The 27,798-nt window shown below is 37.3% G+C and overlaps 1 protein-coding gene and 1 pseudogene across 4 annotated transcripts in view; both read left to right on the top strand.

Annotated features, from left to right (window-relative positions):
- NEK1 (NIMA related kinase 1) overlaps positions 1-27,798 on the top strand; it is a 242,131-nt gene that overhangs the window by 68,041 nt on the left and 146,292 nt on the right. For all 4 annotated transcript variants that reach the window (XM_043565808.1, XM_043565817.1, XM_043565825.1 and 1 more), the window contains exons 13-17: positions 14,712-14,771; positions 15,027-15,086; positions 15,181-15,228; positions 15,391-15,465; positions 21,001-21,164. In XM_043565808.1, coding sequence (XP_043421743.1) covers positions 14,712-14,771; positions 15,027-15,086; positions 15,181-15,228; positions 15,391-15,465; positions 21,001-21,164 — 407 coding nt within the window. The remainder of the gene's footprint in view (positions 1-14,711; positions 14,772-15,026; positions 15,087-15,180; positions 15,229-15,390; positions 15,466-21,000; positions 21,165-27,798) is intronic.
- LOC122467310 lies at positions 5,557-6,597 on the top strand (annotated as a pseudogene).

Below are 27,798 nucleotides of genomic sequence, written 5' to 3' on the forward strand. Positions count from 1 at the left end.
TCTGTTCAAGCTTTCTATTTCCTCCTGATTGAGTTTTGGAAGCGTGTGGGTGTTCAGGAATTCGTCCATTTCTTCCAGGTTGTCCAATTTGTTGGCATATAATTTTTCATAGTATTCCCTGATAATTGTTTGTATCTCTGAGGGATTGGTTGTAATAATTCCATTTTCATTCATGATTTTATCTATTTGGGTCATCTCCCTTTTCTTTTTGAGAAGCCTGGCTAGAGGTTTGTCAATTTTGTTTATTTTTTCAAAAAACCAACTCTTGGTTTCGTTGATCTGCTCTACAGTTTTTTTAGTTTCTATATTGTTTATTTCTGCTCTGATCTTTATTATTTCTCTTCTTCTGCTGGGCTTAGGCTGCCTTTGCTGTTCTGCTTCTAGTTCCTTTAGGTGTGCTGTTAGATTTTGTATTTGGGATTTTTCTTGTTTCTTGAGATAGGCCTGGATTGCAATGTATTTTCCTCTCAGGACTGCCTTTGCTGCGTCCCAAAGCGTTTGGATTGTTGTATTTTCATTTTCGTTTGTTTCCATATATTTTTTAATTTCTTCTCTAATTGCCTGGTTGACCCACTCATTCGTTAGTAGGGTGTTCTTTAACCTCCATGCTTTTGGAGGTTTTCCAGACTTTTTCCTGTGGTTGATTTCAAGCTTCATGGCATTGTGGTCTGAAAGTAAGCATGGTATAATTTCAATTCTTGTAAACTTATGAAGGGCTGTTTTGTGACCCAGTATATGATCTATCTTGGAGAATGTTCCATGTGCACTCGAGAAGAAAGTATATTCTGTTGCTTTGGGATGCAGAGTTCTAAATATATCTGTCAAGTCCATCTCATCCAATGTCTCATTCAGGGCCCTTGTTTCTTTATTGACCGTGTGTCTAGATGATCTATCCATTTCTGTAAGTGGTGTATTAAAGTCCCCTGCAATTACCACATTCTTATCAATAAGGTTGCTTATGTTTATGAGTAATTGTTTTATATATTTGGGGGCTCCGGTATTCGGTGCATAGACATTGATAATTGTTAGCTCTTCCTGATGGATAGACCCTGTAACTATTATATAATGTCCTTCTTCATCTCTTGTTACAGCCTTTAATTTAAAGTCTAGTTTGTCTGATATAAGTATGGCTACTCCAGCTTTCTTTTGGCTTCCAGTCGCATGATAAATAGTTCTCCATCCCCTCACTCTCAATCTAAAGGTGTCCTCAGGTCTAAAATGAGTCTCTTGTAGACAGCAAATAGATGGGTCTTGTTTTTTTATCCATTCTGATACCCTATGTCTTTTGGTTGGCGCATTTAATCCATTTACATTCAGTGTTATTATAGAAAGATACGGGTTTAGAGTCATTGTGATGTCTGTATGTTTTATGCTTATAGTGATGTCTCTGGGACTTTGTCTCACAGGGTCCCCCTTAGGATCTCTTGTAGGGCTGGTTTAGTGGTGACAAATTCCTTCAGTTTTTGTTTGTTTGGGAAGACCTTTATCTCTCCTTCTATTCTAAATGACAGACTTGCTGGATAAAGGATTCTTGGCTGCATATTTTTTCTGTCTAGCACCCTGAAAATCTCGTGCCAATTCTTTCTGGCCTGCCAAGTTTCAAAAGAGAGATCAGTCACGAGTCTTATAGGTCTCCCTTTATATGTGAGGGCACGTTTACCCCTTGCTGCTTTCAGAATTTTCTCTTTATCCTTGTATTTTGCCAGTTTCACTATGATATGTCGTGCAGAAGATCGATTCAAGTTACGTCTGAAGGGAGTTCTCTGTGCCTCTTGGATTTCAATGCCTTTTTCCTTCCCCAGTTCAGGGAAGTTCTCAGCTATGATTTCTTCAAGTACCCCTTCAGCACCTTTCCCTCTCTCTTCCTCCTCTGGGATACCAATTATGCGTATATTATTTCTTTTTAGTGTATCACTTAATTCTCTAATTTTCCCCTCATACTCCTGGATTTTTTTATCTCTCTTTTTCTCAGCTTCCTCTTTTTCCATAACTTTATCTTCTAGTTCACCTATTCTCTCCTCTGCCTCTTCAAGCCGAGCTGTGGTGGTTTCCATTTTGTTATGCATTTCGTTTAAAGCGTTTTTCAGCTCCTCGTGACTGTTCCTTAGTCCCTTGATCTCTGTAGCAAGAGATTCTCTGCTGTCCTGTATACTGTTTTCAAGCCCAGCGATTAATTTTATGACTATTATTCTAAATTCACTTTCTGTTATATTATTTAAATCCTTTTTGATCAGCTCATTAGCTGTTGTTATTTCCTGGAGATTCTTCTGAGGGGAGTTCTTCCGCTTGGTCATTTTGGATAGTCCCTGGCGTGGTGAGGACCTGCAGGGCACTTCCCCTGTGCTGTGGTGTATACCTGGAGTTGGTGGGCGGGGCCGCAGTCAGACCTGATGTCTGCCCCCAGCCCACCGCTGGGGCCACAGTCAGACTGGTGTGTGCCTTCTCTTCCCCTCTCCTAGGGGCGGGATTCACTGTGGGGTGGTGTGGCTCGTCTGGGCTACTTGCACCCTGCCAGGCTTGTGATGCTGGGGATCTGGCGTATTAGCTGGGGTGGGTAGGCAAGGTGCTCGGGGGCAGGAGGGGCAGGCTTAGATCGCTTCTCCTTAGGTGATCCACTTCAGGAGGGGCCCTGTGGCAGCGGGAGGGAGTCAGATCCGCTGCCGGAGGTTTGGCTCCGCAGAAGCGCAGAGTTGGGTGTTTGCGCGGAGCGAGCAAGTTCCCTGGCAGGAACCGGTTCCCTTTGGGATTTCGGCTGGGGGATGGGCGGGGGAAATGGCGCTGGCGAGCGCCTTTGTTCCCCACCAAACTGAGCTCTGTTGTCAGGGGGCTCAGCAGCTCTCCCTCCCTTTGTCCTCCAGCCTTCCCGCTTTCCGAGCAGAGCTGTTAATTTCTGACCTCCCAGACGCTAAGTCGCGCTTGCTGTCGGAACACAGTCCGCCCGGCCCCTCCGCTTTTGCAAGCCCGACTCGGGGGCTCTGCTTGGCCGGCGAGCCGCCCCTCCGCCCCGGCTCCCTCCCGCCAGTCCGTGGAGCGCGCACCGCCTCGCCGCCCTTCCTACCCTCTTCCGTGGGCCTCTCGTCTGCGTTTGGCTCCGGCGACTCTGTTCTGCTAATCCTCTGGCGGTTTTCTGGGTTATTTAGGCAGGTGTAGATGGAATCTAAGTGATCAGCAGGACGTGCGGTGAGCCCAGCGTCCTCCTAAGCCGCCATCTTGCCGCAACTCCCTGTCTTCCTTCTTTAAAGCAACAACACCAACAACAACAATAACAACAACAAAAAACCCAGACCCTTTCCTTATCTCTCATATCTCTTTCCAGCTCCTTCCCTGTATCTCTGCTTCCTTTAACAGCATAACTTTTCCAGAACATTGTTTATGCTGTCTCCACTTCTTCTCTTCTCATTTTGTCTTGAACCCATCCACTCAGGGCTTTGTCATGCTGTTATAAAACCGCTCTTGCCAAGGACATCGGTGAGCTTTGTATTATTAGGTCTAGGGGTCAGTTCTCTTCTTCCTCGGCCTCAGTTTTTGACTCACTTGATTACCCCCTCCTTCTTTAAATATGTCTTCACTTGAGTTCAAAGTATTGCACTTTTCTGATTCCCCTCCTACCTGATTGACTGCTTTTCTCAGCCTCCTTGGTAAGTTCCTCCTCCTGTTTCTGACCTCTCTACATGCTGAAATGCTTAAATACTCAGTCCTTGGGTATCTTTCCTCTTGTGCCATGCTCACTTTCTAATTAACAGCATCTGAAAACTGACACCCAGATTTTTATCTGCAGCCAATACTTCTTTCCTGAACTTGAGACTTACAAATGTCTTATCATCTTTAATTGAATTTCTAATAGGCATCTCAAAATTCACATGTGTAAAACTGAACTGCTGATTGCACATCCTTCACACATCCCTTCTGAATTTAGTAAATGCTAACTTCATTCTTCCATTTATTCTCATCAAAGACTTCTGAGGTTATCGTTGACTACCCTTCCAACATCACGTTCTGTTGACTCTGCCTTCAAAATATATGCAGTGGTCTTGACTATTCCTCATTATTTCTGTCACCAAATTAGTCCTAGCCACCCTCACCTTTCACCTTGGTTATAATGTTTTGGCTGATCTCACACCTTCTAAAATTAACTTCAGTCTGTTCTCACTTGAGCAGCCTAATACTTCTTTTACCATGAAGGTCAGATCATTGCACTTTACTGCTTGAAATTTTGCACTGGCTTTTCATTTTACTCAATAAAAGCCAGAGTCCTTATAGTGGTCTACAGAGCCCTCTGATGCCCTTATTACCTCTCCAAGCCTTGTTTTCTACTTCCCCATTTGCTACCTACCTACCCCCAACCCCAACCTGCATTCTGATTAACTTTGTTGCCTTCAAACCTTTCAAGCACTTATCTGAAAATGTGTTTTTACTTCCTATTCTCCTTTCCCCTAAAGGACTGTCCCTTAAGAAGACTGCGCAGTTTTCTCCTTAACTTCCTTCAGATTTGTATTCAGAACTCAATTCATGAATAGAGCTTTCATCCTTGATCACTCTATGTCATTTAACTATCCCTCAACCCTACCCCCACAGTTTTATCTACTTTATTGTGCTTTATTTTTCTTCACATTATAACTATCTAATGCACTGTGTATTTCTTACTTGTTTATCGCTAGTCTTTTTTATTTCAGTGTAAGCTCCGTGAAAGCAGGAATTTCTTGCTTGTTGTTATGTTCACTGGTTCCTGGCAAATGATTCTTGGCAAGGAGTAGGCACTCAATAAATACTTACTGCATAAGTGAATAGATTAATGGATAGGAACTTAGATTTTGTCAAGTCAGTCAAATGTTAATTCTTTAAAAGAATGAGTAACAACAAAAAATTGTAGTAAAACTATTTACAAAAGCCTTTTTGTTACTGTTTTTAGCAAATTGATAAATAATAAAAAAATAAAACCTAGAGACGAGAACAATGGTCAACTTTCTTGAGAACACTGGAGTGTGTCTTTATTCCATGAGGTGAAGACTGGAAAAAAAAAGTTTTAATAACTGTTTTCTTTAGTTATATAAATAGTCTGCTAAGATTATTATCAATAATAGCACTAAGGATACTAACAATTAAGATAATTCCTTTACCTGTCCTACCCAAGAATTCAAATCTAAGCATCATTAGACCCAGGCTTATTGACCTAAAACAAACAAAATATATTCATGTAGCAAACATTCAGTGGCAAAGTACTGCCCTACCAAATAAATGTTATATTCACGTTTGTGTATTGAACACTTTCCAGAACCTGCATTCAATCCACCAATGTCAATAATGCTCCAAAATTGCAAGTCTGATCTAAATTGGACTTGGCATTAGTTAATGACTAGTATGTACTTTTTTCTTTCTTTTCGTTATTCATTACATATCCCTTCTTCCTTTTTAAATGTTCTTTTTTCTTTGACTCTCTTTCCTGTGTAGGTACATGTGCTATCGATACTGTATTATTATGTGAGCACTTGGAGAATACAAAGTAAAGACTATATTTCTTTTGCCCTCACATGTTACAGTTTAACTAGAGTCGTAGGCATGAGAAAAGGCAAAAGGAGCAATTTGTATGGTAACTGTTCACATTGTTAGCTTGTAGGTTAAAGAATGTAATATTGGCATTATTTCCTGGAACACTACTATGCTGGCAGTGTGAATTGATGTTTATAGTTCTCGATTGTTCTAAGGGACTTAGGGAACACTAGGATAAATTTTTTTCCAGAGACTTTTCTTGTTTCTTCCCCAGTTGTCCCTTTTACCCTCTAAAAAACAGGAAACAGGACAGTAACTCCTTTAGTACCTCATATGTATCTTCTTAATGCTGTTTTATTAGACTGTCATCTCTCTGAAGTTAGGGGCTGTGTTTTACATTTTGCACAAAGTGAGTGTTTAATAAGACTTTTTAAAAAATCAGTGAATAAATGAGTAAATGAATTCCAGCTTAGGCTGTGTGCCACCATTGCCGTCTTGCTGAGGGCCACTCTGTTGCAACAGCCACAGTCTCCTATGCCAGCCCTTGAGGCCTCCTGTACCTGGATCTGGGCCCTGCTTCCCAGCTGCACTGTCATGGGCCACTGTCCAGTCAGTTCACTGCTACTCCCCTGAGTCACATGAGACAAATGAGGAGTTTGATGCCCACTGGATAACATACTTCAACAAGCCAGATACTGATGCTTGCGAATTGAGTAAAGGGATGAACATGCTTGTGGGCTGTGACCTGGTTCCAGAACCCAAAATCATTGATGCCGCTTTGCAGGCATTCAGACAGCTAAAGGATTTTGCTAGTGCGTATCACATCCTAGAGGTTAGGACAAAGCAGAACCTCATAAGGAAATCTACTTCTGTGTCATCCAGGAACCAGCTTTAAATGAACTGGAAATCTGCATTCCAGAGGAGCTGGGCCTCGACAAAGTGTAAACCCCATGGATGGCTTCTCAAGGATTTATTCATAATGCTGCCTGATTATAGAAAATACTGATAATAACATATTACTTTATTTGAACAAGTTTTCCTCTATTGAGTACCAAACGATGTCATGGTAACTAGAACTTTAATAAAAGGGAAATGAGTTTGTACTGAAAAGGAAAAAAAAAATGAATTCCAAATCAGGAAAGTAATATTCTTTAATATTTTAACAGTACTTAATAGGGTTAAAGGCCAGATAACAAGTCTGCTTTTAGGTACAAATAAGGCCAGTGTTGTTGAGTTTTTATTCTCAGTGCTTAAAGGTGACTACTTCAGTGTGAGGTCATGAAGAGAAAGCTTTAGAGCATTGAAATCTATTAATTAATTAATTAATTAATTAATTAACTTTTATTTATTTTTGAGACCGAGAGAGACAGAGCATGAACAGGGGGAGGGTCAGAGAGAGGGAGACACAGAATCTGAAACAGGCTCCAGGCTCTGAGCTGTGAGCACAGAGCCCGATGCGGGGCTTGAACTCATGGACCACGAGATCATGACCTGAGCCGAAGTCGGACGCTTAACTGACTGAGCCACCCAGGTTCCTCGAAATCAATTTTTTTATATACATGTGTAATTCTTGAGATGGAAACTTCATTTCTGTTACAGTTTTTGGTTCTTCAAAGTAATTTAAGTAGTATAACTTTGATTTGCAGGGTTTTTTTTCCTACAAAGTATGTATTCTAATAAATGTGCTATAGTCTTTTAGAATAGTTTTGAGAGTTAAGGAAAGTAACATTCCCATTATCCAAACACTGCATTTAATTTAAATTAATTTTGTGGTTGGCCCCTCCACATTTGTATTCAAATATACGTTGCCTGTATTTTTCATGTGTATCTGATAGTTTATAGATAACTTGTTATGTTTTAATTTAATATTATATATACTTAATGTAAATGTTTATTATTACCATCAGTGGTTGTATTATAATTCACTGATATGAAGTCAGATTGATTACATTCTTATAAACGTCTCCTTTGTTTTGATTTAATGAGATATAATTGACATAATACTATATTGGTGTCAGGTATCCCATAGACTGATTTGACATTTGTGTACATTGTGAAATGGTTACCATAATAAGTCAGTCTGTCACCTTACTAAGTTCATGCAGTGTTTATTGACTCTATTCCCCCTGTTCACATTACCAACCCATGATTTAATTATTTTATAACTGGAAGTTTGTACTTCTTAATTCTCTTCACCTAGTTTGTCCCCTACCACCCTCCCCCCCCCCCCCCCCCCCCCCCCCCCCCCGCCCCGACCTTCCCTTCTGGTAACCATCAGCTTGTTCTCTCTAGCTATGAATCTGAGTTTTGTTTTTTGTTTTTTACATTCCACATATAAGTAAAACCATGCAGTATTTGTCTTTCTCTGACTTTTTAACTTAGCATCATACCCTCTAGGTCCATCTGTGTTGTCATATATGGTAAGATTTTATTCCTTTTTTTATGGCTGAGTAGTATGCCATTGTATATATACACCACCTCTTCTTTATCCATTCATTTACTCATGGACACTTGGGTCATTTCCATATCTTCACCATTGTAAATAATGCTGCAGTGAACATAGAAGTACATATATTGTTTCCAATTAATGTTTTCATTTCTTTTGGATAGATACCTACTAGTAGAATTACTGGGATCATATGGTAGCTCTAGTTCTGTTTTTTTGAGGAACCTCCATTCTGTTTTCTGTAGTGGCTGCACAAATTTACATTTCTACCAGTAGTGCTCTGAGAGTTGGTTCCCTTTTTTCCACATCCTTGTCAACACTTATTTCTTGTCTTTTCGATACTGTCCTTTCTGACTAGTGTGAAGTGGTAGCTCATTGTGGTTTTGATTTGTATTTCCCTGATGATAGTGATGTTAAGCATCTTTTCATGTGCCTATTTGATGAGTTTCTTTAATGTCATGTGTAGTTTTTTTTCTCATTTTCTTTTGTGCATTTACTATAAGCTCTTACATTGTGGTATTGTGAGATTCACATTATATCATCTTGACATGTATGAGAGCTTAGGTTGATAGCAACTTAAATTTGAACACCTTCCAAAACTCTACATTTTTCTTTCCCCTCCACATGTTATATTTTTAAGTCACTCTTATGTTTTTCTTATTTTATGTATCCCTTAACTAATTATTGTAGTTAATTTTACTTTTTTCTTTCAAGCTTTTTAGTATCTTTATAAGTGATTAATCCTATCTTTGCCATTTCTAGTGAGATTTTTACTTTTGATGTCTTCATGTTATTAATTATTGCCGTTTCAGTTGAAAGAAATCCCTTTATTAAAACACAGGGACAGGACCCATGGCCAGAAAGAACTGCTCTGGGGTTATAAGGAGTGACTGGTTATATACTGTGGAGTTGGGGAGGAAAAGCCAAAAGGGAGGTTTCCAAAACGAATTTCATATGCTAAAGAAGACTCTTAAGATATTGGAGGCCTAGCTATTGTCAAGCTAAGGTTGTTTTTCCCTCTAGCAAAACGTTAACATTAAGACTGTAGAGAGTTCCTAGAGGAATGTTTTACTCTCCCTGCCTCAAGTTTTTGCCATTGGGCAGTAAATTTAATTTTATCTACATTTTCTTTTCCATTTTGCCACATCAGCACCAGTACACTTGGGGGTGTTTTGGGGCAGCTGGAGTTGAAATAGGCATCAGCTGGGAGGTCCCATAATACCGTGCACCAGGGGTGCCCTAGTAAGCTGTCTGAAGCCAGAGTGATCTGGGCCTGGAGTGTTCCAGGGTGCTTTGCACACCTATGTCACCTTGACACAAAAGCTGGAGCTATAGTAAGTGCTGACCAAGGGTGTCGTGTTCACGGCCTGGTGGCTGCATTGATGTGGGTTAGAGGTCCAGGGTCCACTCAGGCGGCAGGCCAGCTTACTAAAGTGGAGGGGGAGTGTAAACTCTGTTGCTCACTAGCCCCTCTGTCTTGGCCCAGAAAGGATACGAGCAGCTCTCCTGCCCTTGGTAGAGTTTTAGGGCTGGCTCTTTTATGTGCTAGTTGCTCTTCTGAAGCCCCAAGCCTCTGGGGGATGGTGTGGAGTAGGGACCCAGGGCATGCTGAGGCAAGTAGGCAAGTGTGGCTTTTTGTCTGTACTCCAGGGCAGACCGATTTGCTCCTAGCTCCTCAGTACTATCCGTCCCCACTGTAGTTCTCAGCATTGGGGTGGGGATTCCCTGTTTTTGTTTTTGTTTTTTTACCATGTCTTTGTCTCTTTTGCTGTTCTGTCTTTTGCTGTGCAGAAGCTGTTCAGTCAGCCCTCAGTTCTTCAGGAGGAATTGCTCCATAATAGGTATACGTTTGGTGCGTTCATGGAGGAGGTGAAAGCTTCATAATGAGAAGTTTATAAGAAAAACCATAAACACTTAATGATATTGTCTATCATTTGCAGTTGTAAAAATTTTAACTAATAATGTATTAAGTTATTACTACCCAACAAATTTTGGGAATATTTTCATAGAAACTTTCTTTGCTCCAGTTCCTGTAATAATGTTATTTTTTTTTTTTAAGATTCTGTTATTGTGCCACCAGAGGGAGCTCTATGAATATGTTTTAGTGTTTTGGTTCAGATTTTTAAAAAAAAAAAAATTTTTTTTTTAACGTTTATTTATTTTTGAGACAGAGCATGAATGGGGGAGGGTCAGAGAGAGAGGGAGACACAGAATCTGAAACAGGCTCCAGGCTCTGAGCTGTCAGCACAGAGCCTGACGTGGGGCTCGAACTCACGGACCGCGAGATCATGACCTGAGCCGAAGTCGGACGCTTAACCGACTGAGCCACCCAGGCGCCCCTGGTTCATATTTTTAAAAAGAAACACAGAACAAAACATTTGTCTTAATATGGATGTTTTATGTTACCATATTTTTCTCTTCTGTATAGATACAGTTGAAAATACCTGTGTGACAAAGAAACAGCTTGATATATATATTTTTAAGTTTACTTATTTATTTTGAATGAGAGCAGGGGAGGGGCAGAGAGAGAGGGAGAGAGAGAATCCCAAGCAGGCTCTGCTAGCACAGAACCTGAATCAGGGTTCAAATTCACAAACTGTGAGATCATGACCTGAGCTGAAACCCAGAGTCAGAAACTTAACCAACTGAGCCACCTAGGACCGCTTGATATTTTTATTTCACAAATATTTGAGTATCTTGTATATGTCGTAATGGAGCATTAAAAGATGAATATAATCGGTGTCTTCATTTAACTTACTTAAGAGTATGTAGGTGTGTTAATTAAACATTCTCTTCTTACTGCTCACTATTGGGTAATCTGTTTAAAAGCTGTTTATAGTGAGATCTGTGTTACTTGTGTTAATATATTTAATGTTTTGTTGTTGTTGTTTTCTTTTTTAATTTTGAGAGAGAGAGAAAGAAAGAGAGAGAGAGAGAGAGAGGAGAGAGACCATGAGCGGGGGAAGGGCAGAGAGAGAGGGAGAGAGTGAATCCCAAGCGGATTTCACTCTCAGCAGAGAGCCTGACGCAGGGCTCTATCTCACCACCATAAGATCATGACCTGAACTGAAATCAAGAGTCAGATGCTTACCTGGCTAATCCACCCAGGTGTCCCCTTTGTTAATATTTTTAAATTGTTTGGTGTTGTGGTTCACAGATGTTGAAACCAGTGCTAGACCTGATGATTGAGTTAACCTGTGTAACCTTTCAAAATATATAATGCAGAGCTCTATGTCCAGAAATTATGATTCTGCAACTCTTAGGGTTATGTATATTTTTAAAATAGCTTTACTGAGATTTATTTCACATACTGTACAATCCATACATTTAAAGTTTAGAATTGAATAGTTTTAGTGAGATCAGAGTTGTGCAGCTATCACCACAATCAGTTTTAGAACATTTTCATCATCAAAAAAATTCTTTTCCCATTAGCTTTCGCTGCCCATTCTTCCCCTTAACCCCATTGCCCTAGGCAACCACTAATCTACTTCTGTCTCTGTAGATTTTCTTATTCTGGAAATTTCATGTAAATGAAATCATATAACACATGGTCTTTTGTTACTGGCTTTTTTTACTTAGCATAATGTTTTCAAGGTTGTAGCATTTATCCATGTTGTAGCATGTATCAGTACTGCATTCCTCTTTATTCCCCAATAATATTCCTTCTTATGGAAGGAATGGAAGGAGTATGTATTTTTACAAAAATTCTGTGTAACATTTCTCACTAGTTTAAATTTTATATACATAACATGCTTTGAAATATTAACTGCGTGTTTATAATACTATGAAGAGCATTATCTCCAATTGTATTTTTTTCTTACACGTCAGTAGCAGTGGCCCCAGTGCCCTCCCTTGACTATTTTAAAATTTTCGGTTGCTTTTAGTGATGGAAAAGTCTGTTTTGGAGGTAAAAAATGGGTCCTTTTTTTAGTAATAGATGGAAATAAAACCAACTATACATACTGTGTATCTTTACAGGGTCTGGATGTGAACTGTATTTCTTACTCTTGGTTACTTTCAGAAAAAATTCAAAAGTTACTTTTCTTTAAATATTTCACTATTATTGTCATTTCATTGACCCTAGTGCCATTTCTGGAGTTAAGTGCTGAGATACATGGTTAACTTAAGTGAAACTTGAAGTAACTAGCCAAAATTGGCAGTTAGGAGTTAGGACCTAATAATATGGTGAGGGGGTGGGATGATTCTGGGAATCTACCACTTGGGTCTTCTCAGGTAGTAAACTCACTGTTTGGTTACTTATGGTGTGAGATTTAGTACCACTTACTGCACTGTTTTGCAGCTTTAAGCTAACTTAGACTGTATCAATAAAATGGATTTGGTTTAGGGGCACCTAGCTGATTCAATGGTATGTAAGCATGTGACTCTTGATCTCAGGGTTGTGAGTTCATGCCCCACATTGGGCATAGAGCTTACTTAAAAGAAGAAATTAAAATGGATTTGGTTTATGATGGTCATGAATTAAACTGGCAAAGCACATTATAAAAAGAATCATTCGTATTTTATCAGGTTATCAATATGCTGGGTAGTGTAATATACTAAATAGCATTATTTTATTGTGCTCATATTAAATAATGTATCCATTGAAATAAATTAGTTGCATTTCATAAGGAGAAATTCTATATCATGTTGCTTTTTTTTTTTTTTTTTTTAAAGATTTTTTTTTTCAACGTTTATTTATTTTTGGGACAGAGAGAGACAGAGCATGAACGGGGGAGGGGCAGAGAGAGAGGGAGACACAGAATCAGAAACAGGCTCCAGGCTCTGAGCCATCAGCCATCAGCCCAGAGCCTGACGCGGGGCTCGAACTCACAGACCGCGAGATCGTGACCTGGCTGAAGTCGGACACTTAACTGACTGCGCCACCCAGGCACCCCGCTTTCTTTTTTAAAAAAAATTTTTTTTCAACATTTATTTATTTTTTGGGACAGAGAGAGACAGAGCATGAACGGGGGAGGGGCAGAGAGAGAGGGAGACACAGAATTGGAAACAGGCTCCAGGCTCTGAGCCATCAGCCCAGAGCCCGACGCGGGGCTCGAACTCACAGACCGCGAGATCGTGACCTGGCTGAAGTCGGACGCTTAACCAACTGCACCACCCAGGCGCCCCTATCATGTTGCTTTCTGAAGAAGAAATCAAATATCTTCTGAAATCTTACTATAAATAAAGTTTGTGTCTTCCTGGTTCTTTTTTATTAATTTTACTAGCTTCATATTAATTCACAATCATTTATTTTATTTATTCTGAGTTGCCTTTTAGAATTTTAGTGCTTATCTCCGGATAATTTTATAAAATTTAGAAAACTGAAATAATGATTGGTATATAAAAGTAATTTCATAACATTGGCTTTTGCTAAAAGACAGCTGCTATTGATATGGAATTGTTACCAAAAGCACTTTTTAAAAAAAAGTTTATTTATTTATTTTTGAGAGTGAGAGCACATGTGTGAGCAGGGGAGGGGGGAGGAGCAGGGAAAGAGAGAGAGAGAGAGAGAGAGAGAGAGAGAGAGAGAGAGAGAGAATCTCAAGCAGGCTCCTTGATGTCAGCACAGAGCCTGACATAAGGCTTGATCCCACAAACTGAGATCATGACCTGAGCCAAAATCAAGAGTTGGATACTTAAATGACTGAACCACCCAGGCGCCTCCACCCAAAGACACTTTTCATGATTTAATAAGTTAAATTAATAAAATTTAATATTATTTTGATAATGTAAATGATCATTGAAGTAATTTTTTTTGAAGTAATTTTTTAAAATAACATTTTCTTTCCTTTATAATTAAAATCAACAGGGCATCTTTAGGGGGGGTGCCTTGGGTGGCGCAGTCAGTTGAGTGTCTGACTCTTGCTTTCAGCTCAGGTCATGATGTTGCAGTTTGTGAGATCGATCCCCACATTGGGCTCCGTGCTGACAATGTGGAGCCTGCTTGAGATTCTCTCTCCCCCCCTCTCTCTCTGTCCCTCCCCTGCTTGCTAGCCTTCTCTCTCAAAAATAAACAAACATATAAGTAAGTAAGTAAGTAAGTAAGTAAGTAAATAAATAAATAAATAAATAAATAAAATAAAATCAACAGGGCATCTTTATATATAAAGTTAGGTTGTTTATTTGAGATTTTTCTTGTTTCTTGAGGTAGGCCTGTATTGCTGTAAACTTCCCTTTTAGAACAGTTTTTGCTTTATCCCAAAGATTTTGGATTGTTGTGTTTTCATTTTCATTTGTTTCCATGTATTTTTAAATTTCTCTTTGAATTCTTGGTTGATCCTTCATTATTTAGTAGCTTATTATTTAGCCTCCATGTGTTTGTGTTCTTTCCAGATTTTTTCTTGTGATTGATTTCTAATTTCATATCATTATGGTTGGAAAGGATGCATGACATGGTTTTAATCTTTTTGAATTTATTGAAACTTGTTTTGTTGCCTAACATTCTGGAGAATGTTCCATGTGCACTTGAAAAGGATGTGTATTCTGAAGTTTTTGGTTGGAATGTTTTATGTGTATCTGTTAGGTCCATCTGGTCTAATGTGATTTTCAAAGCTACTGTTTCCTTGTTGATTTTCTGTCTGGATGATCTATCTATCCATTGATGTAAATGAGTGTTGAAGTTCCCTACTGTTGTATTACTATAGGGATAATATATTTTGAAACAGAGTCATGGCAGTATTGACTACCTTTTTCTTATTTTGAATTTCCTTAAATTTGAATTTTTTCAAATGAGTACCTCAAAATCCTTATCTAATTTGTAGTTTTACTTTTTGTCCAGGCCCATCAAATTCCAGTGAAGAAAGTGAACCCTGGAGAAGAAAGGAGGAAAATGTTTGAGGTATAAAGACATCTGTCTGCTTATTTTAAAGCTTTGCAAAAACAATTATAAGAAAAGAAACAAAATCTTATAAAACCTCCAAACCTTTCCTCCTTATTTCTTTCAAACAGAAACCTTTAACTTTAATTCTTTCTTTTTTTTTTTTTTCCCCTAATCTCTCTGGGCATACCTCTACTATTGGTGCACTAACTTTCCTTATGAAACCAGAAAAAAGTAGCAATTATTTTTGATGAAACTGTTCTTTTTTTATTTAAGGAAGCAGCAAGAAAGAGAAGGTTGGAATTTATTGAAAAAGAAAAGAAACAAAAGGATCAGGTAGTTTTTTTGCTTTTATTTTTCTTCCCTTGCCAAGTTGTAGATGATAATAGTTTTAAGAGCTCTAAGAAGTTTGTCTTTAAAATTGTTACAGATTAGTTTAATGAAGGCTGAACAGATGAAAAGACAGGAAAAGGAAAGGGTAAGAATAATCCATTTTTCTTGGTACGTTCCACCTCCTCCTCACACACGTACTTTTTTTTCCAAAGGAATACACTGATTTCCATTGTATTAGTAAATGTATTTCATGTACTTTATATTAAATACTTGAAATTGTGTTTTGTTTGTTTCTTTTCCCCAAAAGTTGGAGAGAATAAATAGGGCCAGGGAGCAAGGATGGAGAAACGTGCTAAGTGCTGGTGGAAGTGGTGAAGTAAAGGTAGGCATTTGATATCAGTATGGTTACACTATTGCAGTGTTTTCTCCAGTTTCACCATGCTCTTTGAAATGTATATAATGGGCTTTTTTGGTGGGGAAAGGATTAACTTCATACCTAAAATTCTTCATCTATTATGAATTCTTAGTTTTCCTGCATGTACTTCATATATAACTTGTATTGATAACTAATATCTGACACAGTTAAAATTGCTTAAAAAGTTTGGTGTGGAGGCTATGATATACCTTTTTTTCCAGAAGAATCTTTTTTAAATCAAATAAAGTTTGTCACACCTCTGCCTTAAATCCTTCTGTTGCTTCATCTAGCCTTAAGGATTAAGTTTTCATAAGATCCTTGTTACTCTGGCCCCTGCCAGTCTTTCCAAGCTCATCTCCATCCCTTCCCTATCACACACTGTGTGCTCAAGTGAGGCTGAACTAAAGACCTTATTTTGTAGTTTTCTTATTCTGTGTAGTCTGCCTGATTTCTGTCTTTGTACTGTGTTTCTTTTTACTTGATAGCATGCCTCCCTGCCTCCTCACTCTTAGTCCAACATCCAACCATTTACCTAGGTAACAAATTACCTAGCTAGCTAGTTACCTAGGTATGTTAATTCAAACATTTCTTTTGGGTAGATCCATACTATATAACAAATGGCAAGTTACTTTTCTGAGACTTCTTCATTTAAAAATAAAGAAAAAATTCAAGAATAATGCCTGGAGTGTGATTAGCAAGGATTCATAGGTTAACTTCTTGTTTCTTTCTTTGTTGTGCTTATCTGAATCCTATTATTTCCTCTTTTGCTCTTGTAGCATTCTTTACATATCTATGATAGGCCAAATTCTAAGATGGCCCTCCAAATTTCTGATTCCTAGTGTAGATACCTTGTATTCCCTCCTCTTACGTGTGGGTGGAACCTGTGAATATTGTGGTGTTATAGCTCCATTGATTAGGTTATGTTACATGGTAAACGGTAATAGGATAGTCACTCCTGTGATTACCATTGACATTTGATGAGATTCCTTCATAGAAGACTAGAGAGGAGAAGAAAGTCTGAGAGGCATGCTTCTGCTGGCCTGGAAAAAAAAGCATTCACATGGCAGGGAAGTATAGGTGGCCTTTAGGAGTTGATAGTGGCCTCTGGCTAACAGCTAGCAAGAAAGTGGTGACCTTAGCTATTACAGCCACAAGGAAGCGAATTCTGCCAGGAACTAGTGAACTTGGAAGAGGATCCTGAGCTTCAGATGAGAATTGTCCTGGCTGACACCTTGATTGCTTCCTTGTGAGATCCTGAGCAGGGGACCCAGCTAACTAAGTCCAGACTTGTGAGCCAGGGAAGCAGTGAGATAATAAATGGGTATTGTCTGAAACTACTAAGTTTGTAGTGATTTGTTACACAGCAATGAAAAATGGATAAACTTTTTTTCCTCAGTATTATAATTTTAACATATGTTACCCAACTTTTAGTTAACGATGTTATTTAGGTGCCCAACAGAGTTATCAAATTGACTTGATTACCATTTTTACTTCTTTTCTCCAAAAGTTATGATTTGAATAAAAGTTTTATGTAGATATGTGTGTTCTGTCCTGGTTTTGTTGATTTTTCATATTACGTATTAATAATTCAATAAGTTTTTCTAATTCTGTGTTAATATATTACAGGTTGTAGTAATATAATTTTATCTTTAAAATTATACTTTACCATTTTTGTACTGCACTGTCTACTCTGAAGTAGAATTTCTGAATGATAAGGAATGACTCTGAATTCAGCCCATTCTAAAATGACTAACTCTGTATCTTACCCAGTTGGAAAGCAAAACTTAACAGTTGAAGTGTGGGCCCTCACATTTTGTCAAGCATTTTATATCAAGTCCATGACTAGTGTTGAGAATTTGATTATTTTTTCTTTTCCTTTTGAATATATTTTCTGATATGCAATAAAATATCTTTTTTCCTGTGATGTTTAATATTTAATCCTAAAGTCCTATCAATGTTGTTTGATAACTGATTGAGACAGGTTTTCAACAGTATTAGGGAGTATGTATTTAATAGGTTTCTGCTTTACTTTATAAATTTCTATGATGCTTTCATTAAGGATTAATAAAATTATTTCCCATGACTTAAATTCTGTTAGTTTCTGTACTTATTTCCCATGGGGTTTGAAATATTTAACTTCTTAGGCTGTTTCATTTCTGTGCAGGTGATAAGGACCTGGAGGCTCAGTATTATGTCAGTCAACTTAAAGAGATCCCTTAAATAAAGATAAAACAGAAACTAAAGGGTATATTTCAAAATTAATACTATTATTATAAACTGCTAAATAATAAGGCATTATTCACAGTATAATCAGTTGTCTTTGATTATTTACTATCTGTAAAATCTGGGACTTACTGCTTCCAGTAATGGATGATATGGATATCATCCATATCCGATTTATTTCTTATGAATGTGGTTTTTTTTTTTTAATTAGGAAATGTTCCACATACATAATTACATCATATGGTAATCATAATGTGTAAGAGGCATATCAGTGGTTTGAAAATATATTGCAGGAAAAACACATTGGAATACTACTCAGCAATAAAAATGAATAGCCTGTTAATACACGCAACAACATGGATCAATCAAAAACATTATGCTGAGTTAAAGAAGCCAGACAGAAGAGTACATATTGTAGGATTTCACTTATATGAAATTATACAAAAGGCAGTCTAGTCTATAACAGAGAGCAGATCAGTGGTTGTTGGAATGAGGGGACACTGCAAAGGAACAAAGATCATTTAGGGTGACAGATATGCTTTTGATTGTGGTAGTGGTTATACGAGTATATATATTTGTCAAAACTCATTAACATATGCTTATAATTAGGGAAGAAGGTGATTTTTGAAAGACAATATTGCATCAGTATTCTAGTACAGTATTTTCAGCATTGTTTTCAATATAAACATCTTCAGAGATGTTAGTATACTTTTCATTTTTGCTAAAGAGAAACATTAGAAGACTCAAATTCAGGTCAAGGTGATATTAGCACTAGACTAAACACAGAGAGTAGCCAATCTCATAGGAGATGCAACTGCCTTTTATCAGAATTCTGATTCTGATTCTTGCCTTGGGATGCACTTTTGAAGATATGTGTAAGGACTGCTTTAATGGAGTTTCCTGCCTAATTAGTTATCTTCCTATTTCTGACAACTTTCATCTCTTGCTACTCAAACATCTTATCTGTAGTCATCTTAGGCTGGTTTTTAAAAAACTCATGCTTTCTTATAATGTACGCAACTTACCGTGTCAAAATGTTGACACAAATTTTATCTCAGTGGGTACACTGAAATTTTTTGTTATTTGATTCCAGTAGTTTTCTTTGCATCATTTCTTTGCCAGATTTCTTCCTTAAGAAATTATCGCTTAGAAGTTCTTCTTTACTTGTCAGTGTTCTGACTTCTATTCTCATCACTTCACACACAAGAAAGGTTTTTATTTTTTTAACCGCTTTTTTTTTTTTCAATGTGAGAGAATGTGTACACTCACACTCACGCCTGAGCGGGGAAGGGTGAGAGGGAGAGAGAATCTTTAAAAAATTTTTTTTTTCAACGTTTATTTATTTTTGGGACAGAGAGAGACAGAGCATGAACGGGGGAGGGGCAGAGAGAGAGACACACACAGAATCGGAAACAGGCTCCAGGCTCTGAGCCATCAGCCCAGAGCCTGACGCGGGGCTCGAACTCACGGACCGCGAGATCGTGACCTGGCTGAAGTCGGACGCCCAACTGACTGCGCCACCCAGGCGCCCCAAGAGAATCTTAATCTTAACCAGTGTGGGGCTCCATCCCATGACCCTGGGATCATGACCTGAGCTGAAATCAAGAGTCAGTCACTCAACCGACTGAGCGAGCCATCCAGGTGCCCCCAAAACAGGTTTTTATTTATTTAAAAAAAATATTTTTTTAATGTTTATTTATTTTTGAGAGAGACAGAATGCGAATGGGTCAGGGACAGAGAGAGAGGGAGACACAGAATCCGAAGCAGGCTCCAGGCTCTGAGCTGTCAGCACAGAGCCCGATGTGGGGCTTGAACTCACGAGCCATCAGATCATGACCTGAGCTGAAGTCGGACGCTCAACTGACTGAGCCACCCAGGCACCCCCAAAATGGGTTTTTAAATGCTACCACTCAACTTTAGTCCTTTGAGTTTTATTTTCAGTATTGTTGACCTCTGCATTTCCTCTTGGTAGTGAAATTTTTTCACCATGACTTATGCAGCATTACACATGTACTTTTAACTCTTATCCTTGTCTGACATCTGTTTTCTGAGTTTTCCACATGCTTAAGTTCTTATGTCTCAGTGGTTGTGGCCTTATAAATCTGCCCTTACCCTGTGTTATTCCTGTAGAGAATCCACAAGTCCCTCCCCTTTTTCACTAATTGCCTTTCTTTGCTCCTAGGTTTGTGGCTTGGTGTCAGTGTAGTAAGCCTTCTGATTAGTTCCTCTACCTTCTTCTCTCTCCCATTCCTCTTTATCATGCATAATATGACTCACCTTCTTAAAAACAGTTTTCATATTCTACACCTGTCAGAAAATTTATAAATGCTTTCTGTTGTTGTTTATTATATGAACTCAAACACCCAGGCTTGATAGCAGTTAGAGATACCAGCCTCTTTTGTGACTGATGCCTGCCTTCTAATCCTATTTGTTTGCATACTTCCTTCCTCCTCCTGCTGTCAACACTCAAATATTATACATACATAGCTCATTTTTACTTTAGTACCCTGGCTAATATTGAGTCATTTAATCTCTCTGTTGTATTGCTTTCAAGGCTGGATTGAACAGTATCTTTCTCCAGTGCCATTTTTTTTTTTTTGAGGAATTTTTACTTCTGATAAGCTTTTTCTGTTTTGTGAAAGTCAGTTTCAATACTTAACTACTTTAAAGTGTGCCTGCTACCATTCATTTACCACAGGCAGGAAATCGTTTTCTAGTTTTGTGCTTTGTTTCCCAGCGTGTTTATAAACTGATTAAGGATAGATAAAATGTTTTGCTGTATTTTACATCTAGACTATGTTTCAGTGGTGTTTATGTCTTTACTGTTTGTTGAGGGATTTGAGATCTATTAAATGCCATATGTAAATGTTTTTGTTAAGTATACTTTTGAGTGTTATAAAGGTAGGCTCTACCTTACATATGAGCTATACATATTTTAAACTTAATAGAATGGTACCATAAAATGTGTACTAGAAACTTGTTTCAAAACTTATTAAGACCAGACTTTTCAATATTTATGTAACTTTAATGGCTTTTTATATTTTTGTTTGTTAAATTATGCTTTATTCTTAGTAACAAGGTATGCTACTTTTTGATTGTTAATGGTTATAACACAGTAGGAAAACATTTTGCTTTAAGCTGTATGTTTATTAATATGTTCAAATTAGGTAATTGCTTTTTAAAAGTCAAGTGTTGAAATAATTTTTTTCTTTTGAAGGTAGTACAGATCTTTTGGGTCTTATGAGATAAACATGTGAGAGCTGTTTGTTTAATTCCTAGGCTCCCTTTTTTGGCAGTGGAGGGGCTGTGGCTCCATCACCTTTTTCTTCTAGAGGACAGTATGAACATTATCATGCTATTTTTGATCAAATGCAACAGCAAAGAGCAGAAGATAATCAAACTAAATGGAAAGGAGAAATATATGGCCGAAGACATCCAGAAAGGTATGGCTATGTTCTGCAGAAGTTGCTTATGTTTTGCTTCAGAGAAAATAATAAAAGTCATAGTGATGTGGAAAATTGTTGGGGTTTGGAGACAAAGGCCAAGAAAGAATTCTTGAGAAGTCTTCGGTGAAAAGAGTTGGTTTTATTAAAGCACGCGAATAGGACCCCTGGGCAGAAAAAGCTCCCTTGGGATTGTGAGGAGAGATTGATTACATACCTGGAAGTTGGAGGAGGTAAAGGCAAGGGGAGGTTTCCAAAAGGATTTTCATACGTTAAGGAAGACTTATAGAATACTGGAGGCCTAGCTATTGTGAAGCTAAAGTTGTTTTCCCCTCTAGCAAAGCATTAACATTAATGGGGGGTGGGAGAGAGGGGAAAGTGGGTGATGGGCATTGAGGAGGGCACTTGTTGGGATGAGCACTGGGTGTTGTATGGAAACCAATTTGACAATAAATTTCCTATAAAAAAAAAAGTCAGTTGGGAGTTCATGGAGGAATGTCCTACTCTGCCTGTCTCAAGTATTTGTCAGTGGGCTGCAGGTTATAAGGAAATTTAATTTTATCTATCATTTCCTTCTGCCTATGTTTCCCACACCAACTGTGCATGTTTATCTACAGAGGAATTTCACCTGGACTACATCTAGGATTTCCTAATGGGGCTATAGGTCATCACCATTTCCCAAATCCTGATGCTATTAGAAAATCTTTGAAAAGATTGAAGATTGTATCTAAACAAGCCAATACAAACAGGCTGAACTATGATGATCCATAAATTCATCCTCATGTGTAATTTTGTTTTATGTCATGTATAGCTTAGTACTTATACTTTTCAGATGTTTTCTGTATTGATTACACAGAATATGTCTTTGCCTTTTAGATGCAGTAATTTTCTTAGGTACAAATTTGGCCTTTGACTGCATGTGGCAAACATGCAGCTTTTTCATTTCAGCCTAATTTTTGTAGCTTATTTATATATTATAGTCTGAGCATATGTAAAAGAACATGTGATAACTTTGAGCCAACATATGGTTGTAATAATTTCACCCACTTGCTTTAAATAAATCTGAATATATTTAAATGGAATCACACTTTATGCAAAATTTCAAAGTATGCTTTTTTTGTCTTTTTTTTCCCCATATCACTTAGAATCCCACTTTTTTCTCTTTGTTGTTTGTGCTTGTTTTCTCTTTATATTCATCTCTGATTTATGGCTCTGTGTGATCCTGTTCATCAGATTTTTCTTTGTCATCCATTGAATTAACTTAATGTGATAGCAGTCAGTAATTTTAATTTGCATGGTTCCTTTTGTCTTAAGAATGCACACATGTTTATGGGGCATCTTGGTGGTTCACTCAGTTAAGCATCTGGCCCTTGGTTTCGGGTCAGGTCATGATCTCGCAGTTTGTGAGTTCAAGCCCCATATTGGGCTCTGTGCTGACAGCATGGAGCCTGTTTTGGATTCTCTCTCTCTCCCTCTCTCTCTGCTTTTCCCCTACACATGCTTATACACAAAGGATCTCTCTCTCTCTCTCTCTCACTCTGTCTCCCAAAATAAATAAATAAACTTAAAAAGATGCATATGTGTTTCCTTAGATATTCCCATTTCTTCTATAAAATGTCTGGTTAAAAAGGAGCAGATACTGGGGCACTTGGGTGGCATAGTCAGTTAAGCATCTGCTCTTCAGCTCGACTCAGGTCATGATCTCACGGTTTGTGAGCTCGAGCGCTGCATCAGGCTTTGTGCTAATGCTGTGGAGCCGGCTTGTGATTTTGTCTTTCCCTCTCTCTGCCCCTCCCCAGCTTGTGCTCGCTCTGTCTCTCAAAATAAATAAATAAACTTTAAAAAATGTAAAAAAAAAAAAAATAGAACATGTATATAAAAAAGATCAGATACCATTTTGTGAAAATTTAGTTATATTGCCTTCTTCTTGTCATTTTAAGGAGAATCCTTTCGAATGTAATAAAAATCTTTATGATCCCCCCCAGTTATAGAAGATGATTTAAATGTAGGTGAGCAGAGGTAAATAATTGAGGTGAATATAAATTAATTTTATGAATTATATACACTAGCCTGAAGTATTAAGCTAATTGTAGATTCTGTTTTTGAGAGAGGAAGGCTACTTACTCACAAATATGCATTTTCTTTTTTTATGAAATGAGAAAGCAAATTTTGTTCATGGCTTTTATCCTGTGGTGTTATTTATCTTTATAGTATAAAATTTGGCTTTATTTAGTTTTATATTAATCAAATCTAAAATAAATATGTATAGTATGATGTAGAAAATGTTGGGGTTCTGAGCTGATGGCTAAGAAAGAATTCTTGAGACATCTTCAGTGTAAAAAGGTCGTTTTATTAAAATACGGAAATAAGACCTGTGAGCAGAAAGATCTGCACTGGGGTTGTGACAAGTGGGCTTAGGAATAGTGTAAATCTAAGGTATTTTGGAAACAAGGTTTCTAGGACCTTGAGGGGGGTAGCTGGTGTTAGGAAAAGGTCATTTATTACTGTTTAGTAAAAACTCAGTCATGAGACCTTTCAGATTTATATCAGGGGGCCATAAGCTTAGAGTATGATTGCCAACATATATGTTGGGAGGGTGGTTGAGATAAAAAGTTTCCAAAGGAATTTTTATATGTTAAAGTAGACTTACAGGATCCTGGAGGTCAGGATAATGTTAAGCTAAGATTGCCTTTCACCCTTAGCAAAGTGTCATCATCAAGGCAGCTGAGTTCCTAGAGGAATGTTACTCTGCCTGTTTCAAGGACTTGTCAATGGGCTATAAGCTGTAAGGAAATTTAATTTTTCATTTGCCTTTGTTTCCCACATGATAGTATAAAGAAAATAGAGAAAACTATGTTATGTTTCTTCACACTGTTCATCTTCCACAATGTTTCTTGATTCTGCACACTTGGAATGACAAACTGCACTAGGTTGGGCCATTTGCATCAAATTCCTATTATAACCTTGAAATGTTTGCATATATTTGAGTTTCAAATTGTCTTAAATGGCTCTGTTTCTCAGTTGCCTTTTCCAATATACCACATCTTCCATTCAATCTTTGTTTTGCATTAGATATATTTTCACTGTTTTAATTTTCAGTTTTTAAATCATTTGTGGTTATAAGATCATTTTTATTTCATTTGTGTCAACTCTGTTGGCTTAGTGGTATTCAGATATATAGTATGCATTTTCTTATGTTGCATGAATTTATTGTTATTATTGATGGTAGGTATTATTGAACTCTTATTGTACATCAAGTTGTATTTATTCATTACAGCAACCCTATGAATTAGTTATTATTCTTTTAGTAAAAATGAAGAAATCAGAATTTATAGAGATTTAAAACTTATTAATGGTCAGGCAGCTAGTAAGTGGTAGAGTTCGGATTTAAACTAAATCCATCTGACTGTAGAATTCTTCTTAAACACTCTTATGAATATACTACTCAAGATACTACTAGTGAATAAGGTAAAAAGTTATTGCTTTGGTTGGTTATAAAATTTTAAAATATTGGGTTAACATTAAAGATGATGCCAAGGATTGCATGAAGTTTCATATATACTCAGTGAATTTATTTTGGTTTTGTTTGAGGATATGGAAAACAGAAGATTTGGCAGACAACCAAAGATCATCAAGTGTCATATAATTTTCAAAAAACATAGTCTATAAACTAGACCAGTTTTCTTCATATTGATCCCTGGCAAGGTTAAAAGTGATGCCTGCAAACATCTTAGGAGGAAGTAGCAATCACTTGGACAAAGTATAAATTCACACAGAATATATTATGTCAAATTGTTTTGTTTTGTTTTTTAGGATTATAGGCTAGAACTTTAGTTCTCAAACTCTGTGGTGAGGCAAACTGGAGCATCATAGTGCCATGGATATTTTATAATTTTGAAGGGAAACACAACTACATCTGTTGGACAAAGCACAGACCACTACTCAAACAGTTTGGTGGTAATTAATTAGTAAATGGAACTACTAGGTATTTCTGTTGGTCTAGAAGCATTGTGAAAAAATTAGATACCTCGTAGAGTAGGTAAACCAAAGCAATTTATTGTTGCCAGGGTGTCTCAATGTAGATAAGGTGAAGAAATATAAATAAAGATTGTTAGGTGGATTAGTAACTGGTTAAAGAATTATATGCAGAGGCTGCTGGTCGGTATTTTCATGTCATCCAAATAAAAATATGTAGAGGCTTGTCCTCCTCAAACTAATCTTCATTTTTAAGGGGTGCATTAAAAAACATTTAAAGGATACAGTCATCACATTTCCAGAAGATGTAAAGTGGAAAGAAATAGTAAATGTGTGGTATGATTGATCAGGAAACAAAATAATCTCAGTAGACCAGAGCTACTATGAACCTGAATTAGATATAATTTAACAGGAATAAATTTGATGAACTTTTGAGTCTGAAAAATTATCTGACCAAAAAATGTATACCTAGAAAAGAAATTTATACCTAGAAAAGGTTTATAAATAGCACACATTGAGAGAAATTGAGCTAATGACCCTTCCTTGGCCCCTGGATCAAATAATAGCCTTTAAATGGCCTACAAGGTCTCATAGAGGCCTGTATACTCCTTATTTTTGTGCTCCCTCTTTCTGTACTTCTGGGAGTGGAGAAGTAAAAGGCATGTGTTTTCTCATCCTTGTTCCTTTGCATCTCCTGCTCCCTCTGCCTAGCATGACTTTGCCTCTGCCCATTTTGCTTGGCTAATACCTATTCATTATTCTGGCTTTCGTTTAGATTGGCATTTATTTACTAGCTACAAAATAAAATAAAATAAAATAAAATAAAATAAAATAAAATAAATGAGGACCTGCTTGAGGAATTCTACTACCTTTTAATTTTGCCAAGTTCATTTTAAAAAATTTATCAGCTCTAATTCCATCCTTTGATAAAAGAATGGACATTTTGATGTGAAAAATGTAGATTGATGCCATCTTAGAATATAGATTATCCTTTTGGATTAAATAAATTTGGATTTGTAGAAAATATGTAGTCATTTCTTTATATTGTTGACAACTATTAAAAATTAGTGATAGAATACCACTGCTCAGAGAATGAACACTCGCTAGTCACAACTGCTGTTCTGAGCCTGAATTAGTTGGTCCTTTGGGGTGCTCTCACATCTTGACATATGAGTCTGTATAGTAGAAATAGGCCTGTATGAAGAGGTCTCGAGGCTGAATTGAGCATCTCCTCCCTTGCTCATTGCTTGGATGGTTGCAGGGGGAGCTTTTTGGCCATGCTTCATCTCTCTCACCATTACTTTTGCATCTAATACTATCACCTCAAGGTTTTTTTTTTTTTTTTTTTTTGTACATATTAATGCAATCGGGTCTCAACAAAACCTTGCCTTTGTCTCCCAATAGGGTAGCTTTACAGCTCCCCCCCCCCTTTTTTTAGTGTGTTGATTTTACAGTTTAATACTGAGTTGTCCAATTTATTTCTTTTAATTTCAGATCCTGTAGAGGATATATTCACAATAGGTTAAATTAGGGAAAAAGAAGCAAGTTTAAACATGTTTCAAAGGTTTGCTTCTCTCTTGCAAACTCCTTGTAAATGAAAAAGAAAAATAATAGAAAAGGCTTCAAGCTGGTATAATTGTGCTATAACAATTTAAATGCCCTTATTTTGGGGGACACCTGGGTGGCTCAGTTGGTTGAGTGGCTGGCTCTTGATTTCAGCTTAGGTCATGATCTTGCAGTTTGTGAGATCAAGGCTTGCATCGAACTAGGGATTCTCCCTTTCTTTCTGCCCTCCCCTGCTCATGTGCTCTCTCTTTCAAAATAAATAAACTTAAAAAAACAAAGGCCCTTGTTTTTTTTCTTTTTCTTTTTCTTTTTCTTTTTCTTTTTCTTTTTCTTTTTCTTTTTCTTTTTCTTTTTCTTTCTTCTTTTCTTTTCTTGTCTTTGCCCTTATCTTTTATACCTAGTCATCATTGGTAAGGAGAAGATTTAACTACTGTGTGTGTGATATTCTCCTAATTCCATGCTTACTAATACCCAGTGTCTCATATTTACATATATATCCTATTAAATGGATCAACAACTTTTACTCCTCCCTCATACTTAAGCTGTTGTCTCTGCCCCTCAATGTTTTGCTTTACTCAAAGGCATTTACTCCTTTTTTTCCTTGTTATCCTCAAGTCCCCCTTTAATACTGCTTCCTTTGCTTAGTTCAGAGCTGCTCACATATTTCCTGTTTTAAAAATACTAGAAGCTTACTATCTTGTCACATCCCTTTTATAGGATTCTTAACCAAACATTCATCCCTCTTTTCTCCCCTGTTTGCTCATGGGAAAAGGAAAGTCACAAGTGGCTTTTTTGTCTAGCCTTTCTGCTTGCCGAAGTGATACAGGTGTTTTGGAAAAACTGTGAAGTATAGGAGGGTTTTAGGAAGCAGGAATGGAAATCACTACTGCTGTCTACAGAGGCAGTTACTGTGAAGACTTTGATCTTTTTTTCTTGCACTTTTTCTTCATATATTTTTCCTTAGTCACTGGAGATCAAGTCATGTATACAAATTTGTATCTGGTGGGTTTTTTTTTTTAATCTAACATTTTTTACTATAGCATTTCCCATGCTATTTACTATAGCAAATTTCCCATTTGCAAGGGAATTTTGA

This window comes from Prionailurus bengalensis, chromosome B1, assembly GCF_016509475.1.
Source record: "Prionailurus bengalensis isolate Pbe53 chromosome B1, Fcat_Pben_1.1_paternal_pri, whole genome shotgun sequence".
Lineage (NCBI taxonomy): Eukaryota > Metazoa > Chordata > Mammalia > Carnivora > Felidae > Prionailurus > Prionailurus bengalensis.